Genomic DNA, 20,040 nt, shown 5'->3' with positions numbered 1-20,040 from the left:
TTCTGTGTCTCCCTCTCTCTCTGCCCCTCCCCCGTTCATGCTCTGTCTCTCTCTGTCCCAAAAATAAATAAACGTTGAAAAAAAAAAAAAAAAAGGTACATTTACTAACTCATTGGATTTATTGTTGTGTGTCCTCACCAAGAGAGGGGATTTGTTGTTGTTGTTGTTTTGTTTATTGGTACCAATACAGTGTAGGTAGGGTCAGCATGTGTTGAGAGAACAAATTTGAAGCTTATCAAGCAAGGAGAGTGTGGTGAGAGATGTCAGACAGGCGGGCAGAGAGAGAGGCCAGATCACAGGTAGGGATCTTATTTGCAGATGTTATGGGAAGTTGTTGGATGGTTTAAATTAGGGGAAGGGACTAACAGTGACATAGAGACGGTGACATGGTGACAAAGAGAGTGATAAAAATGGGTCTGTAATGATGTGCAAGAGTCCATTGTTCACATCTTCCCAATTCTGTATTTAGCAATTTCATGTTAGTAGCTTGAAATTGGCCATAATAGTAGTATTTACACCATGGAAATGGGCAAATGCTGCATATCAGGGTTTCCTACTTCCCAATTTGGTTATTAAACATTTACCACTGATAGGGGCCAGGTCATGCAGGATTGTTCAGTAGACCTGTGCAAAGGGTTTTGGTCCTTATCCTTAGTGATGGGAAGCCATTGAAAGAATTTAACCAGTGACTCACATGGTCGGATGTGAGCGCTTTTAAAAAGCGCTAGGCAGGGCTTCCACTTCTGGGAAGATGGAGTAGACATGCTTTTCCCTATTTTTCTCACTTAGGTACAGTTGAAATCCCTGAACAGGATATATTTTTTATTTATTTTGTTTTATGAAAAAAAAATTTGTATAAATTAACCCATTTATCATAGGCTAGCAATGTTTTAAATGGTGGCGCTTCTACTGGTCTTTCAACTCCTCCAGTCCTCTGATGGCTAACTGTACTGTGACAGAAGTGGTGTTGTAGGAAGAGACACCACCCGCTATGGTTTTCATGCAGGAACCGCAATGCCAGATCCCCACAGCTTGTCTTTTCATCTTGGTTTTGCCACAGAAGACGCAAGTGTACATGGCGTGCTGGCTTATTTCAGTCTTCTTCACCATTTTCCTGAGGGAGGCACCGTAATGCGTCCAGTATTTACCGACAGTTCCGACCTTCTTGGTGCGTTTAGCCATGTCGCCCTATGGAAAAGAAATGTTAATGTTTATTTATTTATTTTGTGTGAGAGAGAGAGCGTGAGAGAGCATGCATGAGCAAGTGGAGGAGGGGCAGAGAGATAGGGAGAAAGAGAATCCCAAGCAGTCTCTGCACTGTCAGCACAGAGCCCCATGCTGGGGTTGATCCCAAGAACCATAAGATCATGACCTGAGCCGATATCAAGAGTCAGATGATTAACTGCTTGAGCCACCCAGGAGCCCCCAGGATATTTTATACACACACACACACACACACACACACACACACTGTTTGTTTGTTTGTTTGTTTGTTTGTTTGTTTAAATAATAAGACTCCAAGAGATGGAAAGAAGAAGGCAGACCAGTTAGGGACCTCAGGACTTGAGGAATGACATGGTAGTGAGGTTCCCTGGGTTTTCTTCTTACCTCCTCTATCCCATACTTGGAGCTGAAGAATCTGGCAACCAGAAATAACAGTGAGTACAGACAAATAAGAAAGAAAGAGGGGCGCCTGGGTGGCTCAGTCGGTTAAGTGTCCAACTTCCACTCAGGTCATGGTCTCGTGGTTCATGGGTTTGAGTCCTGCATCAGGCTCTGTGCTGACAGCTCGGAACCTGGAGCCTGCTTCAGATTCTGTGTCTCCCCCTGTCTCTGCCCCTCCCCTGCTTATGCTCTGCCTCTCTCTCTCTCTCTCTCTCTCAAAAATGAATAAATATTTAAAAAAATTCAAAAAGAGAAGAAACAAGGCTGTTTTCACTAGCAAAGAGAAAACTTTTAGACAATAACTGCTTTACTCCAAACAACACAGAAAAAATGTGGCCCCATTCCCACCTATGCCAGCAAAGTTGAATGGGCAGCTGGTCTGTACAGCTCGCAGGTTTTTAAATTTTTTTTTTTCAACGTTTATTTATTTTTGGGACAGAGAGAGACAGAGCATGAACGGGGGAGGGGCAGAGAGAGAGGGAGACACAGAATCGGAAACAGGCTCCAGGCTCTGAGCCATCAGCCCAGAGCCTGACGCGGGGCTCAAACTCACGGACCGCGAGATCGTGACCTGGCTGAAGTCGGCCGCTTAACCGACTGCGCCACCCAGGCGCCCTGCTCGCAGGTTTTTAACCAGGTGCCCCAACACCCATGCTAGTGTGGGGTAGGTCAATTAAGGAGTTGGAACATTCCTCCCTTCTGGCTGATAATGAGTTCCCTTAACCCTGTTGTGTAAGACAGGACCATGACAAGGTCTGGACATCCACTCCAACCCAAGTATTGAGGCAACCCTCCTCTCTCTCCCTGCTGGGCTGGTGTTGGAGGAGGCTAGTGGAGAGTCAGGACTTTCACCATCACTCCATAATGATGAAGGTGCCCTCACTGCAGTGTCAGTGGAGACCATGTAGGGAGCTCCCACCCCCACCCCTGGGTGTTAATGGGAACTAAGTGGGGAAACTGGACTTCTACCTCCATCCTCCCCTGCTGCACTGATGTCAAAAAAAAGCCAATTAGAGTAGAAAGTTTAAATAAAATCCAGAGTCTCGTAATAGAAAGATGTCCAGTTTCAGTTGAAAAATCACCCAACTTACCAAGAACTGCGAGATCTCAAAGTGAATGAAAAGGCTATCAATAGACACCAACACCAAGATGATAGAGGTGTTAGAATTCTCTGACAAAGATTTAAAATCAGCAATGATAAAAAGTTTTCAGCAAGCAATTACAAGCTTTAAACAAGTGGGAAGATAGACTTAACAGAAAACAAAACAAAACAAAAAAAAAAAGAAGACCCAAATGGAAAGTTTTCAACAGAAAAATGTAATAACTGAAATAAATATCTCAGTGGATGGGTTCAACAACAGAATGAAAATGATGGGGAAAATAATCACTGAGCTGGAAGATAGCACAATGGAAACTACCTAATCTAAACAAGAGAAAAGAAAATGGTCTGAAAATCAAAACAAAAACAAAAAGCCCACAAAAACCAAAACCAAATAAACCAAACCCTCCAGAGCCTCAGAGACCTGTGGGACTATCTCAAAAGACTTAATGTTTGTGTCATCAGAAGAAAGGACAAAGAGGGCCAGGCTTAAAAAGTAATTGGTGAAATAATGGCTGAATACTTCTCCTATTTGGCAAGAAACATAAAAGCCTATAGATTGAAGAAAGTGAGTAAACCCTAAACAGGATAAACCCAAAGAAATCCATGCTAAGAAATATCACAATTTAACTTCTGAAAACTAAAAACAAAAAATCTTGAAATCAGCCAGAGAAAATGACAACTTACCTATTGAGGAAAAATAATTTGAATGACAGCATGTTCTTCATCAGAAACCATGGAGTTCGGAAAGAAATAGCAATATAGCTTGAATTACAGGGGGAAAAATAACAACTGTCAACACAGAATCCTATACCCAATGAAAATATCCTTCAGCAATGAAGGACAATCAAGCCATTCTAAGATGAAGGAAAACTTAGAGAGTTTGTCACTGTAGACCTACTTAAAAAAAAAAAATGGATAGAGGAAGTTCTCTAAACAGAAAGGAAACAATAAAACAAGGAACCTGGGACCATTAGGAAGAAGGAAGAACAGTAAGCAAAACAGGAGTAAATACAATAGGCTTTTCTTAAGTTTTCTAAATCATGCTTGACAGTTTGAGTAAAAGCTATAGTCTTGTGGGGTGTGTGGCTGGCTCAGTTGGTAGAATGTGCCACTCTTGATCTCAGGGTCGTGAGTTTAAGCCCCAAAATGGGCATGCAGCTCACCTAAAAAGTCAACTGGATTTAATAAAACTTAAAAAATATTTTTAAAATATAGTCTTTTGTGGTTCTAAATATATGTGGATAAAATATTTAAGAAAATTATATGGGGTGCCTGGGTAGCTCAGTCAGTTAGGTGTCTGACTCTTTATTTTTTATATTTATTTTAGTGTTTATTTATTTTTGAGAGAGACAGAGACAGAGTGAAAGAGGGGGAGGGGCGGAGAGAGAGGGAGACACAGATTCCGAAGCAGGCTCCAGGCTCTGAGCTGTCAGCACAGAGCCCAAAGCAGGGCTCAAACTCATAGACTGCAAGATCATGACCTGAGCCAAAGTTGGATACTTAACCAACTGAGCCACCCAGGTGCCCCATTAAGTGTCTGACTCTTGATCTCAGCTCAGGTCCTGATCTCAGGGTCATGAGTTTAAGCCCCGCTCTGGGCTCTGCACTGGGCATGAAGCCTAAAAAAAAAAAAAAAAAAGAAAGAAAGAAAGAAAAGAAAAAAAAAAGAAAAAGAAAATTATATTATAAAATGGGAAGAGTAAATGGACATAGAGGGAGGTAAGGTATCTGTACTTCACTCGAATTGGTAAAATGATGACATCAGTGGGCTGTCATAAGTTATGTATATATGATGTAAGACTTAGAATAACCACTTAAAAATATACAAAGAGATACACTCAAAAACAGTATAGATACATAAAAATGGAATTCTAAAAAATGTTTAAGTAATCCATAGGAAGGCAGGAAAACAAAAACAGTAATGAAAAACAGAACAAACAGAAAACAAAAAATAAAACAATAGAATTAATTCTTACCATCAATAATTACATTAAGTGTAAATGATCTGAGAATATCAATTAAGAGAGTTTGCAGAGTGGATTTTAAAACATAGCTTAGTATATGCTGTCTACAATATACTCACTTCAAATGATATAAGCAGGGTCCAAGTAAAGGATGGAAAAAGTTTTGCAAACATTAATCAAAGGAAAGCAGGATATATTGATATTAGATAAAGTAGACTTTGATTTTTTTTAATGTTTTATTTTATATTTAAGAGAGAGAGAGCGTGAGCAGGGGAGAGGCAGAGAGACAGAGACAGAATCCAAAGCAGGCTCCAAGCTCCGAGCTGTCGGCGCAGAGCCTGATGTGGGGTTTGAACCCACGAGAAGTGAGATCATGACCTGGGCCAAAGTCAGACACTCAACCCACTGAGTAAAGAAAATTACCAGAGAGGGGAATGTTACATAATGCTAAAAAAGTGAATCCTCCAAGAAGACATAGCAATCCCAAATGTTTATGCACCAAAAAATGTGCTGCAAAGCATGTGAAGCAAAAGCTGATAGACCTGGAAATAGAAATCAACAAATGTACCATCACAGTTGGAGATTTCAACACCTCTCTCACAACAATGGGTAGAACAACTAGGCAGAAAATCAGCAAGAATATAGAAGAACTCAACAATATTGTCAACCAACAGGATCTAATCAACATTTTATTTATTTTTATTCATATATATAATTTGTCAAGTTAGCTAACTAATCAACATTTTAAAAACATTCCATCCAGGGGTACTTTGCTGGCTAAGTCAGTGGAGCATGTGATTCTTGATCTCAAGGTCATGAGTTCAAGTGCCATGTTGGGAGCTTACTTAAAAATGGAGCTTACTTAAAAAATAAATAAATAAAAATAACACAAACATTCCATGCAATAACAGCAGCATACATATTCTTTTAAAAGGGCCATGGGTGAGGCACCTGGGTGGGTCAGCTGGTTAAGTGTCTGACTCTTGACTTTGGCTCAGGTCATGATCTCACAGTTTGTGAGTTCAAGCCCCGCATCAGGCTCTCTTTGGTCAGTGCAGAGCCCACTTTGGATCCTCTCTTCCCCTCTCTCTCTGCCCCTCTTCCACTTGTTTTCTCTCTCTCTGTCTCCTTCTCTATCTGTCTCTCTCAAAAATAAATGAACATTTAAAAAAATTTTTAAAGAATTGAAATCTCAGTGTTTTCTCCAACCAAAATGAAATCAAACTAGAAGTCAATAACAGAAAGATAACAGGAAATTCTCCAAACACCTTGACACTAAACAGCACATTTCTATTATTTTTTTTGTGGGACCCTAAATCAGGGCTGAAAGGGAAAATTTTAGCACTAAATGTACAGTTTATTATCTTTTAAAAATTTTTACTGCTTATTTTTGAGAAAGACGGAGTGTGAGTGGGGGAGGGGCAGAGAGAGGGTGACACAGAATCTGAAGCAAGCTCCAGGCTCTGAGCTGTCAGCACAGAACCTAATGCAGGGCTCAAACTCGTGAACCAGGTGATCACGACCTGAGCGGAAGTCGGATAGTTAATTGACTGGGCCACCCAGGCGCCCCCTATATGTATGCTTTAGAAAAGAGGAAAAGAATGACCTAAATTCCCACTTTGAGAACCTAGGGGGAAAAAAACAAACAAACAACAAAGCAAGCAGAATGAAAGAAATAATAAAGATACGAGCAGAAATCAATGAAATTGAAAACAGAAAATCAATTAAACAAAAAACTGATCCTTTGAAAAGATTAAAATTGACATGCTTCTGGCAAGACTGACAAAGATAAAAGGGAGAAGATACAAATTACCAATGGCAGGAATGAAACAGGAGATATCACTACATATACTACATGAAAGGATCATAGGGCAATACCACAGACTCTACACAAACTTAACAACTTAGACAAAATAGATCACTTCCTCCAAAAACACAAATTACTACAACTCATCCAATGTAAAATAGATAGTTTGAATATCCGTATAACCAATAAGGCAATTTAATGTATAATTTTAAAGCTTCCAAAAGAGAAATATCCAGGTTCAGATAGTTTCACTGGAGAATTCTCCACGTGAGTAAAGAAGAATTAAAGCCAGTTCTACACAGTCTCTTCCAGAAAATAGAACACTTTCCAATTCATTTTCCAAAGTCAGTTTTATCCTAATAACAAAAGCAGACAAAGGCAATATAAAAAAAGAAAACTGCAGACCTATAACTCTCATGAATACAGACACAAAAACTCTTAATAAAATATTAGCAAATAGAATCTAGCAATATATAAAAAAATATTACTCACCATGCCCAAGTGGCGTTTATTCCGGGGATGCAAGTCTGGTTCAATATTTAAAAATCAATCAATGGATGGGGCTCCTGGGTGACTCAGTCAGTTAAGTGTCCAACTCTTGATTTGGTTTGGGTCATGATGTCTGGTTCATGAGATAAAGCCCTGAACCCGGCTCTGTGCTGACCGTGTGGAGCCTGCTTGGGATTCTCTCTTTCCCTCTCTCTCTCTGCCTCTCCCACCCCCCCCTCAAAAATAAATATTAAAAAAAAAATCAATCAGGGGCACCTAGGGTAGCTCAGTCGGTTAAGTGTCCGACTTTGGCTCAGATTATGATCTCATGGTTCATGAGTTGGAGCCCCCCATCAGGCTCTCTGCTGTCAGTACAGAGCCTGCTTCAACTCTTCTGTCCCTCTCTCTCTGCACCCCCCACTGGTTCTCTGTCTCTATCTCTCTCAATATAATAAACTTAAAAAAAAAATCAATCAGTGGATTCTGCCATATTATTGGGCTCAAGAAGAAAAATCACACAGTCATATCAATAGATACAGGAAAACATTTGACAAAATTCAACACCCATTTATGATAAAAACTCTCAGAAAAGTAGGAATAGAGAACTTTCTGAACTTGATAAAAAGCTTCTACCAAAAACCTACAGCTAACATTATACTTAATGTTAGCAAAATTCTGAATGCTTTCCTCTTAAAATTGGAAACAAGGCAAGGATGACCTCTTTTATCATTCTTATTGAGTATAACCCTGGAACTTGCAGCCAGTGTAATAAGGCAGTAAAAAAGGCAGTAAAAGGCATACAGCCATACAGAATGAAACCAAAGAAATAAAACCATCCCATTTTTAGATAACATATTTATAAAATCTAAAAGAATCTTAAAAAAAAACAAAACACTTAGAACTACTTTTGTAAGAATAGCAAGGTCACAGGATACAAGATAAACATACAAAAAGTAATTGTTTTGTGTCTACTAGCTATGAACATGTGGCCATAGAAATTTAAAATACTATGCTATTTATAATCATCAAGAAAATCAAATAATTAGATATAAATCTAACAAAACATGTATAGGACTTGTAAGACTAAAATGATACAACACTGGGCACCTGGTTGGCTCAGTCACTTAAGTGTCTGGCTCTTGATTTCAGCTCAGGTTATGATCCTAGGGTCATGGGATTGAGCCCCGCATTGGGCTCCATGCTCAGCATGGAGCCTGCCTAGGATTCTCTCTCTCTCTTTCTCCCTCTGTCCCTCTCCCCCACTCTCTCTCTCTTTCTCTCAAAGAAAAAAGAAAGAAAGAAAAAATGACACAACACTGATGAGAGAAAATCTTTTTTTTTTTTTTTTTAAATAAATGGAGAGATAAAACATATTCATGGATTGGGAGGTTCAACATAGAAAAGATGTCTATTTTCATCAAATTGATATACAGCTTAACATAATTCCTATAAAAGCCTTAGCAGGTTTTTTGTAGTTACCATAAAATTACTCTAAAATTTACATGGAGGGGTTCCTGGGTTTCTCAGTCAGTAGAGCTGTTGTTCTCAAGGTGGGGAGTTTAATCCCCACATTGGGCATGGAGCGTACTTAAAAATAATAAATAAATAAATAAATAAATAAATAAACAAAATTTATATGGAAAGACCAAGGAACTAGAATAGCTAAAACAATTTTGAGACGGAGAAGTACAGTGGAGTCACTTTTTTTGCTTTCAAGACTCATCATAGACCTACAGTAATCAAGACTCTGTAGTAGTGGTGGAGGAACAGACACAGAGATTAATGGACTGGACAGAGAACCTGGGAAAAGACCCGCTCAAACATACCCAACTAAATGCTGACAAAGGCACAAAAGCAATTTAATGGAAGAAAGAACATTTTCAATAAACAGTGCTGGAGCAAATGGACATTCATAGACAAAACAAAACAAGCAACCATTTGAACCATTCTCACACCTTACACAAAAATTAACCTGTATCATGAACTTAGATGTAAAACATAAAACTGTACAACTTTTAGAATAAAACAGAGGAGAAAATGTGCAGGGTTTAGGGCCAGTTCTTATGTTTGACACCAAAGCATGATCCATAAAGGGAACAATTGATAAATGGGACTTCATCAGAATTACAAACTTTTGCTCCATAAAAGATGTTGTTAAGAGGATGAAAAGACAAACTACAGAGTGGGAAAAAGTATTTGCAAACCAAATATCCAACAAAACATAGAAGGAACTCTTAAAACTAAGAACCAAACAATCCAATTGGAAAATAGGCAAAAGACACAAAGAGATATATGTATTTCTTGAATGTTTGTTTATTTTGAAAGAGAGAGATTGCAAGTGGGAGAGGGCAGAGGGAGAGAAAGAGAATCCCAAGCAGGCCCTGCACTGTCAGCACAGAGCCTGACGTGGGGCTTAATCTCACAAAGTATGAGATCATGACCTGAATTCGAAAGCAAGAGTCAGACGCTTACATCGACTGAAACACCCAGGCGCCCCAACAAAGAAATATTTCACCAAAGAGGACATACAGATGGCAAATAAGCACATGAAGAGATATTCAACGTCATTACCCAATAGATAAATGCAAATTAAATCCACAAATAAGTTATCACTAGACACCTATCAGAATGGCTAAAATTAAGAACTGTGACAACATGAAATGTTGGCAGAGAAACTAGATCACTCATACACTGCAGGTAGGAATGAACAATGGTACAGTACCCTGCAAAACGCTTTGGTAGTATCTTTATTCAATTTTTTTGTCCAAAAGAAAATTTATTACTTATTTATAATAGCCTCTCATGCTTTTAGAATTTCTTGCCAGATGCCTCCGGAGCAGGTGCTTTCTGGGCTGGAGTTTTCTGATCCTTCTGAGCCTTTGGAGGCACCGCCTTCTGGACTTGCAGCTTTCCGGGCAGGAAGCTTCTGGACGGGAGCCTTCTTGCCTGCAGCGGCCATCTTTTTTTTTTTTTTTTTTTTTTTTTTTTTTTTTTTTTTTTTTTTTTTTTCTGGAATCTTTGCAGCAGCTCCTTTTTTGGGAGAAGCTTTCAGGGGAGCTGCTTTTTGTAGCTTCCTAACTTCAAGCTTGATTATTCCGTTCCTCATTTTCTTTGCCTTCATGACTTCATAACGATCAAAATCTGTCATCTTGGCTTTCCTTTCTCTGGCTTCAATCTTCTTGGTCCGTCTTGTGGCTGCCCGTTTTGTATTGATATCTGCCTTCTGCCAGGCTTGTCAGACATACTTACGGAGGGCACTGTGAGGGAACTTGATGATGAAGTCAGGGAGCTGCATGCATTTGAAAGGCATAGCCTGTCTCCTTACCTGAGTGCAAGGTCCATCAACCAAAGCCCTGTTCTGATCAATAACATCTACAATCATGACCGGCTTCCTGGCACGGGGCCCAGAGTAAACGTAGGCTACTAGGCCAACCTCCGTGAGATGCCTGAACGCCACACTGGCAGCGTTCAGTGAGATGTGGCAGTATCTTTAAAACGTACACACGCAACTACAGTGATTGAGTTCCTGGGCATTTATCCCAGAGATATGAAGACTGCTGTTTACATAAAATCCATACATGGGTTTTAGCAGCTTTATTTATAACAGCCCCAAACTGGAAACATGCAGATGTCCTCCAATGGGTAAATGGTTAAACTGTGGTATATCTACACCACTCAGTAATAAAAAGGAATGGGCTATCGATATACCCAAGTGGCTGAATTTGCAGATAATTATGCTGAATTAAAAAAACCTGGGTGGTTCAGTCAGTTAAGCACCTGACTCTTGATTTCGGCTCAGGTCATGACCTTATGGTTCATGAGTTCAAGCCCTGCATCAGGCTCAGAGCTGACAGTGCAGGGCCTGCTTGGGATTCTCTCTCTCTCCGTCTCTCTCAGCCCATCCCTCTCTCTTTATTTCTCTCAAAATAAATAAATAAGCTTAAAAAATTAAAAAAAAACATACAAGAGTTACTGTATGATTCTATTTATTTAATATTCTTGAGATGACAAAATTATAGAAATGGAGAACAGATTTCTGCTTGCCAGGAGTTAAGGAGGAAAGGAGGTGGGAGAAAAATGGGTGTAGCTATAAAAGGGCAACACGAGGGATCCTTGCAGTGATGGAAAAATTTGGGTGTCTGGGCCACATCGATGTCAATATCTTCGTTGTGATGTTGTACTATAGTTTTGCAAGATCTTAGCATTGGGGAAAACTGAGTAAAGGGCACATTGGATCTTTTTGTATTATTTCTTATAACTGCAGATGGAATTTACAGTGATCTCAAAATAATAAGATTGATTAAAAGAAAATGCCAGCACTGTTTTAAACTACAGACTGCACTGAATAAGGTATTATCTCTGCCTTCAAGGAGCTCATCAGTCTATCTCATTACGAGCTGAGCACATAATTGCATTTCTCAAGACATATATGGTGTTCACAGTTTTGGACTTTTCAGCATTCCCCAACCTTGTTTTGGTAGAAATGTTGCCTCATCGTTCCCCTTTCTCCTTCCTTATGGCCCATTGCATGTGACTAGGATCATTTGTATAATGTGTAGTACTGTGTGCAAAATAAAAACGAGTGTCTTGTTAAAAGGAATTATTAAGAATTTCTAGACAGTAATAGCAGAGCGTTACCCCACGTGCTGGGAGAACACTTTGCACTATGTGATGCTGGCCCTACTTGTGATTCTGGTAGTGTTGCCAATCACCATCTCACCTCCCTTGGCAGGAGATGGTCCTAAATATTCCAGGACTGGTCATTCATAATATCTCATTGCCCTGTTACTTCTACTAGAATCCTTACAGGGAAATCCTATATAATGAAACAGGGTGGGGGGAAATAAGTCTCTTTTTCCTCTGGGATGAGTTATTTATTGAACAAGTATTTATTGGGTACCCACCACGTGCCAGGCTCTGTGCTACATGTTGGAGATACAACGGTAAGCAAGATGGGTGTAGGGAGTCTTAGGCCTCCTGTAGCTTAGAGTCTACAGGTAGAGGCAGACAAAAGCAATTAATTGCGAATCAGGTGAAATGCAAAATAAAAGAATGAGGAAAAATGCTGTGAGCAAAACAACCAGGGTGGCCAGATATATACAATTCCTAATCTATATATGGGGAAAGTGAAGCTAAGATGTTAAGTAAATTGCCATAAGATCCGAGAGCTGGTTAATGACCAGTAAGATTCTAGCCCAGGTATGTCTGGTACCAACCGCACTAAGCCAGTTTGGATCATTGAAAATTGAAGTCCTTCCTTGAGAAAGGGTGGGAAACAGCATCATGCGGTAAAGATGTTAGGGGCTCAGGATCTGAGTCATAGCTAAATTCAATCTTGACTTGGACGAGTTACTTTAACTTCCATAAATCACGGTGTTCTCATTTCTAAAATGAGGAGTGATGAGAATTATTGCTGCAGAGATTAAATGAAATAACGCCACAGAATGCCCAGCCCAGAATGGCCCAGCACATCACCCCTAGTAAGGGCTCAGTGAGTGTTAGGTTTGCACATCATGGTTTCAAGTCTGAAGAACTGAATTCCAGCCAGATCTTCTACTTAACTACATGAAGTTTGGTAAGTCACAACCTCTGGCAGCCTACTTTCCATGTCTGTAAGATGAACATAATAACGTACCTCACAGGATCACTCTGAGCATCAATGACATAGTAATGTAAGTGAAAGTACTATCCAAATACGGCAATTTTATTATGAAACTCATGGGGTATCTGCTCTGACCAGTGATCTTGACTCCCTTCTCTTTAAAAAAATTTTTTTTAATGTTTATTTACTTATTTTGAGAGAGAGAGAGAGAGAGAGAGCACCAGCAGGGGAGGGGCAGAGAGAGGGAATGAGAGATTCCCAAGCAGGCTCCATGCTGTCAGCACAGAGCCTAACGGGGAGCTGGAATTCACAAACCATGAGATTATGACCTGAGCTGAAACCAAGAGTCGGACGCTCAACCGACTGAGCCACCCAGGCGCCCCCTGAGTCTCTTCTCAAATGCAGCTCATGCCTTCCTCCCTGTACTGCCTCTGCAACTCTATTACAATGTTATATTGCATTATAATGTTTTCCATGCCAGTGTCTTATAGACTAAGAACTCTTCGAGGGCAGGGACTGTTTCCCCTCTTCACCCTGGCACCTAGCTCAGGCGAAGCTCAGCGAAGTTGAATGAGTGACGATGAGTATGGGCCTGGGCCCCAGTGTCTGCAGTACAGGGCACTGGGCAGGAGTACACCTCCCTTTAGCAGTTCATGCATCTGCCCAGCCAGCCCTGAGCTGCCCTCACATAGTTCACCCAAAGCAAAATTTCAGTTGCAGGCAGGCTTCTTTCTGTTGACGAGTAGTACACATCCGAACTCCCTCTCTCTTTGGCCAGCAGAGATACACAACCATATGCATTATTTAAAACAAAACAGAACAAAACAAAACTATAGAGTTCCATGTTGACCCTTTCTATGTTGTTCCCTTTTGCACTGACACGTTTATTTAGGATAATTTTGCTCTAAGTTATGCATTTTGTAGTTATGTAGTGCTTACATGTGTTACTGTGAGATTCTCAAGGCTAAGATTTATTGCAGAGAGAAATGGACACTCTTCACTGTCTTGAAAAAAGAGGGAGGACTTGAGACTCTCTGTCAACTGCATGTTCTCACACCCACTCAGCTGCTGTCTCCTGGATATGGATCTGGGGGTGCCCACCTTGGCTCTTGACTTTAGCTGTGTCCTCACCTTTTGCCTAATTCCCTCTGGTCACAGACTACACTTGAGTAGTCATCTTTGGGGAAGTACCAAGAATATCTGTATACTCTCCTCTTGAGCCCAGAATCAACATTTTAATGTTTTATTTATTTATTTATTCAGAGAGAGAGAGAGAGAGAGAGAGAGAGAGAGAGAGAGGAAATGGGGGAGAGGCAGACTGAGAGGCGGACAGAGGATCCGAAGCAGGCTCTGCACTGACAGGCTGACAGCAGTGAGCCGGATGTGGGGCTCGACCTCATGAACTATGATGTGAGATCATGGCCTGAGCTGAAGTCAGATGCTTAACTGACTGAGCCACGCAGGGGCCCCCAGAATCCACATTTTAAAATTAGGAATGATCGTGTCATTCAAAGAGTTTGGGGACAATCTGTATAAGTAATAGATCGGAATGTTTGGGACTAGCTGTCTGGAAATGTAGCTGGACTTTTTACATTAATTTCTATAAAAATAATTCCCCTCTTTGCTATAATGTGGAATTTTCCTGGAGTATAATCTTGACATAAAATGATATCATCTCGTAAAAAATTCCAAGGTAAAAATAAGAGAACTGGGAATTGCTTTTTCTTTAGGGTTACAGATGTCACTAACCCTCTTCACGTATATTTTTGTACATAAGTAATTGAAGTCACTCAGAAGATGCTGCTTGGATGTATATTAGTTTACCAGAGAGTGTTTTGGCTATCCACAAATGCTTTAGGTGAACATGGTCAAATTGGTTGCTGAGGACCTGAATCAGATCTAAGATGGATTCTAAATGGTTCCAGAAGAGCGGGGAAGAAACTGAGAAGGAACTCAGTCAAGAACCTATTTTGTGAGTTTCAGTCCAAGATGGTGACTGAGGAAGACCTTGAACTCACTTCCTCCACGAACACACCAAATCCACGCCTACTTACAGAGCAATTCCTCCTGAAGAAGAAGTGAGGGCTGACTGAACAGCTTCTGCACAGCAAAATATAGAAAGACCACACTGAGAATAGGGAGAGAGACAGGCACACAGTAACGAAGGGAACCCCCACCCTGCACCCTGAGAACTGCCGTGGGGTAGTTCTCTAGTAGAGAGCGACTAAGAGCAGGTTCAAAGCCATGGTTTGAAAAAGCAACTAGAATATAAAGGATTCAGCCCTAGAACCGTGCCGCACTTTGGGGAGCTGCTGGACCGCATCCTGGAGTGGGGGTGGGGGTGCAGGTTGGGGGTGCTGGGGAGTGCCGTGGTTCACAATCTCCCTCCACCTTGAGACAGGAGCAGAGCTCCTGCTGAACAGTCTGCAGCTTCAGTGAGCCCTGGACACCCTGGGGCACAGAAAAAAAAAGTGGTTTAAAACAGCAACTAGAGGGGTGCCTGGGTGGCTCAGTCGGTTAAGCCTCCGACTTCGGTTCAGGTCATGATCTCACAGTTTGTGAGTTCAAACCCTGTGTTGGGCTCTGTGCTGACAGCTCAGAGCCTGGAGCCTCCTTCGGATTCTGGGTCTCCCTCTCCCTCTGCCCCTCCCCTATTTGTTCTCTGTCTGTCTGTCTCTGTCTCTTTCAAAAATAAATAAACATTAAAAAAAATAAAGCAGCAACTAGAAGAGTATCATCTGGTTGGCTGAATCAGTAGAGCATGTGGCTCTTGATCTCAGGGTCATGAGTTCAAGCCCTACGTTGGGCACGGAGCCTATTTAAAAATAATGAGAGTAAAATAAAATAGTAACTAGAATATAAAGGTCCATCCCAAGAACCCTACCAAATGGTGGGGGAGCTGCTGGAACACTCTCTGGGTCAGAGAGGCTGGCAAGTGCTATGGTTTACATCCCCCTCCATTTTGATAGTGTGGATGGGAGCAGGGTCTGGGTGCCCGAGCCAGCCTACTGCCTCGGTGAGCCCTGGGCTCCTAGCCCACATCAGCCCAACATCCAACCAAGGTGGCCCCGGTGCAGTGCACAGTGGGACGCCCCTGGTCAGTGCCCACTAGAGCTGCAGGCATCTCACCAAGGTGACAAAGGTGCGAGCACCCTGGAACATTCCACGTCTGCACCACTTCAGCCCCAGATGACTTGCCTGGGCACTGCTGGAGCAGAGCGCCCTGGGACACCCTGGCCCGTGCTTGCCTCCACTCTAGCCTCTCTGCCAGGGTGCTCTTATGTGGAGTGTCCTGGGACACTTCAGCCTCAGCTGTCCTCCCAGTGTGCCCACAATGCAGAGAGCCCCAGAACACCTCCAGCCTGTGCCTGCTTTGGCTTCAGCTGTCTTGCCAGTGTGCCCTCTGTGCCAAGAGTCCTGGGACTACCCCGGCCCACACTCCTTCAGCTCTGGCCATCCCACCAGGGCAGCCCCAGCACAGAGTGCCCTGGGACCCCCAGCCCACACCAGCCGCATCTCTAGCCATCCAGTCAAAGTCACCAGGCATGCAGTCCACACAGGGGATGACCCTACACAAGATCATTCTATTAAGTTTAGGGGAATTAGCTGTTCCACCTAATTCACAGAAACAAACACAGAAAGTCAAGCAAAATGAGGAGACAGAGGAATATGCTCCAAACCAAAGAATAGGAAAAACCTCAGAAAAAGAACTAAATGAAAAGGAGATAAATGAACTACCTGACAAAGAGTTCAAAGTAATGGTCCTAAAGATGCTCACCAGACTGGAGAGAAGAGGGAAAGAACTTAGTGAGAACTTCGACAAAGAGATAGAAAACATAAAAAAGAATGAATCAGAGCTGAAGAATACAATAACTGGAATGAAAAACATGCTGGAGGGAATCAAGATGCAGACAAACAGATCAACAGCCTGGAAGACAGGGTGATGGGAAGCACCCAAGCTGAAGAGCAAAAAGAAAATAGAATTTTAAAAAATGAGAAAAGGCTAAGGCATGTGTTGGACAACATCAGGCGAACAAACACTCGCATTATGGGGGTCCCAGAAGGAGAAGGGAGAGAGAAGGGGGCAGAAAACTTATCTGAAGAAATAACGTGGGGAAGGAAACAGACATCCAGGTTCAGGATGCAGAGAGAGTTCCAAAGAAAGTGAACCCAAGGAGGCCCACACCACAACACATAATAATTATAATGTCAAAGATGAAAGATCAAAACACTGATTCCTCACCTAGAACCATGAAATTGGAAGTTCTAAGAGTAGGCATGAAAATCTGCATTAAATACTAAACACTCCATGTGAGCTTATGCTTACTAAAGTTTTTAAAGAGCTACTTGAGGGGCGCCTGGGTGGCTCAGTCGGTTAAGCGGCCGACTTTGGCTCAGGTCATGATCTCGCGGTCTGTGAGTTCGAGCCCCATGTCAGGCTCTGTGCTGACAGCTCAGATCCTGGAGCCTGTTTCAGATTCTGTGTCTCCCTCTCTCTGACCCTCCCCCGTTCATGCTCTGTCTCTGTCTCAAAAATAAATAAACGTTAAAAAAATATTATGAGAAATAAACTAGATAGACAAACATATAATGTAATACATGTATTTACATTTGACCAATTCCTAAAAGATAAAAATTGGTATTTTTAGGAGTATGGTATTCTTTTAAAGCCCACTTATCTTATAAGCCTTTATTTTGGATAATTTTATCATGACCAATTGCTCTCAAACCAATATATAACTGATTTAACAAACTGTAACCACCAGGTGAAACAACTTTAATAAACTAGCAGTTTAGCCAATTTCTTAAATTTCTCATTTTTAGTGCACGTTAGTCTTGGAACTTCTCTCTTCATAAAGATGAATACACTTTAAATGTAGATGATATATAGTGAAGGCTTTCTACTCTATTAAAATTTGCCACCCATGTTAAGCTTATCTATTAAAGAGAAGGTGAGCAAAAAAAAGGATCGCAAACATGTGCATCACCCTCAAAAATGTCTTCGTGGGGCGCCTGGGTGACGCAGTCGGTTAAGCGTCCGACTTCAGCCAGGTCACGATCTCGCGGTCCGGGAGTTCGAGCCCCGCGTCAGGCTCTGGGCTGATGGCTCAGAGCCTGGAGCCTGTTTCCGATTCTGTGTCTCCCTCTCTCTCTGCCCCTCCCCCGTTCATGCTCTGTCTCTCTCTGTCCCAAAAATAAATAAACGTTGAAAAAAAAATTTATAAAAAAAAAAAAATGTCTTCGTGCCCTTTGTGATTCCCTCCCTTGCATCCCTCTTCATCCTCCACTTGCTTCCGGGTGGCCACTGAATCTGCTTTGGTCATTGTAGATTAGCTTGAATTTTCCAGAATTTATGTAAATGGCACCATACAGTATATATGTACTCTTGCTTCGGTCTGACTTCTTTCCTTCAGCATAATGATCTTGAGACTTATGCATGCTGCGGCGTTCATCAATAGTTCATCCATTTTTACCACTGAGTTGGATTCCATTGTATGGTCGTACATTTATATGTTAGTCCCTTCACCTGTCGATGAATGTTCTGATTGTTTCCAGTTTGGAGCTGTTACAAATAAAGCTGCTATGAGCATTCCTGGAAGAAAGGCAAAACAGACCTTACTTCATTTTCAGTATGACCTTTTGCAAGTTAACCTTTGTAAGGTGTGTTCCATCAAATAGCAACTTGATGTAAAACAATAAAATGGTGGAAAAGCTGTCAATTTTTAGAAGTTAAAGTGTTTTTTTTTTGAGAGAGAGAGAGAGCACGAGTGGAGGAGAGGGGCAGAGAGAGAGAGAGAGAGAGAGAGAGAGCAGGCCCCATGGCCAGCACAGAGCCCCACGCAGGGCTTGATCCCATGACCCTGGGATCATGACTGAGCCGAAATCAAGAGTCAGACGCTCAACCACCTGAGTCACCTCAGCACCCATACATTAAATTTTAGTTAGAATGGTATCAAACTTTGCTATCTTCTTCTGTATTAGGAGATCTTTACATATATACTCTGGTCTTGCATATTAAAAAAAGACATGTGGGTTTTATTGGAAGAGGGTTTATATACTCACTGTGTAACTTCATCATTTGTGCACTCATAAAATGACAAAATCTGTTGGCCTTCAGATATGTTCCTCACCCTTTTTCTGTTGTTTCATGTCATGGGGTGGGGGCAGGACTGACCTGGAGGTCAGTGTCAGCTGGCTTCTCGCTCAGCCAGTGGGAGGCACTGGTGAGAGGTGAGGGGGAGGGGGAGGAAGGAAAGAAGGGTCGAGGGAGGGGTAGAGGGAGCAGAGGGGGAAGGGTGAAAAGGGAGGAGAAAGGGAGAGGAGGAGAGAGAGGGAGGAGGGGAGAAGGAGGGGAAGGGGGAGGGAGGAGACAGGGGGAGAGGGAGGGGGAGAGGAAGGGGAGAAGAGGGAAGGGTTAAAAGGAAGGGGAGGGGAAGAGGAGAGTGGAGGAGGAAAGGTGGGGGAAAAGGGAGGGGAAAGAGGAGGGTTAGAAGGGAGGGGTGGGGAAAGGACTGGGGAGAGGGAGAAAGAAAGGAAGAGGAAGAGAGGGGGAGGGGAGGGGGGAGTGGACAGGTAAAAGAGGCGGGACAGAGGAGGGGGAGGGGTAGAGGGGAGGAGAGAAGGGAGGAGAGAGGAAGTATTAGAAGACAGGGAATGGGGAAGGGGGACAACGGAGGGGAGGGGGAGGAGAGAAGGGACGGGAGGGTGAGAAGCGAGAGGAGGTGGGGAGGAGTAGAGGGAGAGGTGAAGGAGGGAAGGGAGAGGAGGAGTGGGGGAGGGGCGAGGGGAGGGGAGAGGGGGTGGCCTAGAGGGAGGGAGTTTACTTTCCCTTCCTTTTTGTCAGGTCCAGAGGCATCCCCAGCAGGGGCTGAGTCTGTGATGTCGCCTCACCAGCAGGCAGGCCTTCTGTGGCCCAGCTTCTGCAGCTGACTTGAGAGGGAAGCTTCCAGCCATTGCCAGTCTTTGGGAGGCCTCAGATGCCACTGTCCTGCTCTTGGGGCTCCTATGAGACCAATTCCTGATATTACATTTTCTGTTTTGAATATTTAGAGTAACTTCTATTTTCCTGACTGGATTCCGACGGACATACGTGCCCCTCAGACCCTAGAGGCAAAGTGTGATAACGTCTTTCGTCAGCAGCGATGGTTTCAGAGCAGTAGTCATAGCTTAGCAGTGAATCCCACGGGGTGGCTCATGAGATGCGAGGACAACAGCATAACAAAATAGTACAGTCTAAAGAGGTGGAGTGACACTGAAAAAGACATCCACCTGTGGATTGTCGCAGGCTGAGGAAGTGTCTCTGGGGAAGAGGCAGGAGCACTGTTGGGGGCTGGAGTCACCGAGGACACTGAGAGTGAGGGGACCAAGGGCACAGGCAGAAAAGAGTCAGGAGCGGGTGAAGGAGAGAGCC

The 20,040-nt window shown here is 42.5% G+C and overlaps 1 protein-coding gene and 1 pseudogene across 1 annotated transcript; both read right to left on the bottom strand.

Moving 5' to 3' along the window:
• Positions 1-891: 891 nt before the first annotated feature.
• On the bottom strand, positions 892-1,208 carry LOC123591526 (60S ribosomal protein L37a-like). Its single transcript, XM_045465957.1, has one exon. It carries the CDS (start codon positions 1,180-1,182, stop codon positions 907-909), a length of 276 nt encoding a protein of 91 aa, XP_045321913.1. The 5' UTR covers positions 1,183-1,208; the 3' UTR covers positions 892-906.
• Positions 1,209-9,793: 8,585 nt separating this feature from the next.
• LOC123591898 lies at positions 9,794-19,583 on the bottom strand (annotated as a pseudogene).
• Positions 19,584-20,040: the final 457 nt, after the last annotated feature.

Source organism: Leopardus geoffroyi, chromosome B4 (assembly GCF_018350155.1).
Source record: "Leopardus geoffroyi isolate Oge1 chromosome B4, O.geoffroyi_Oge1_pat1.0, whole genome shotgun sequence".
Taxonomy (NCBI): domain Eukaryota; kingdom Metazoa; phylum Chordata; class Mammalia; order Carnivora; family Felidae; genus Leopardus; species Leopardus geoffroyi.
The sequence above is the reverse complement of the archived record's forward strand: the minus strand, read 5'-3'. Positions and strand labels throughout refer to the sequence as shown.

What these genes read in the sequence shown, in the direction of transcription:
- LOC123591526 (XM_045465957.1), bottom strand. Translation starts at nt 1,182, where the DNA reads ATGGCTAAACGCACCAAGAAGGTCGGAACTGTCGGTAAATACTGGACG.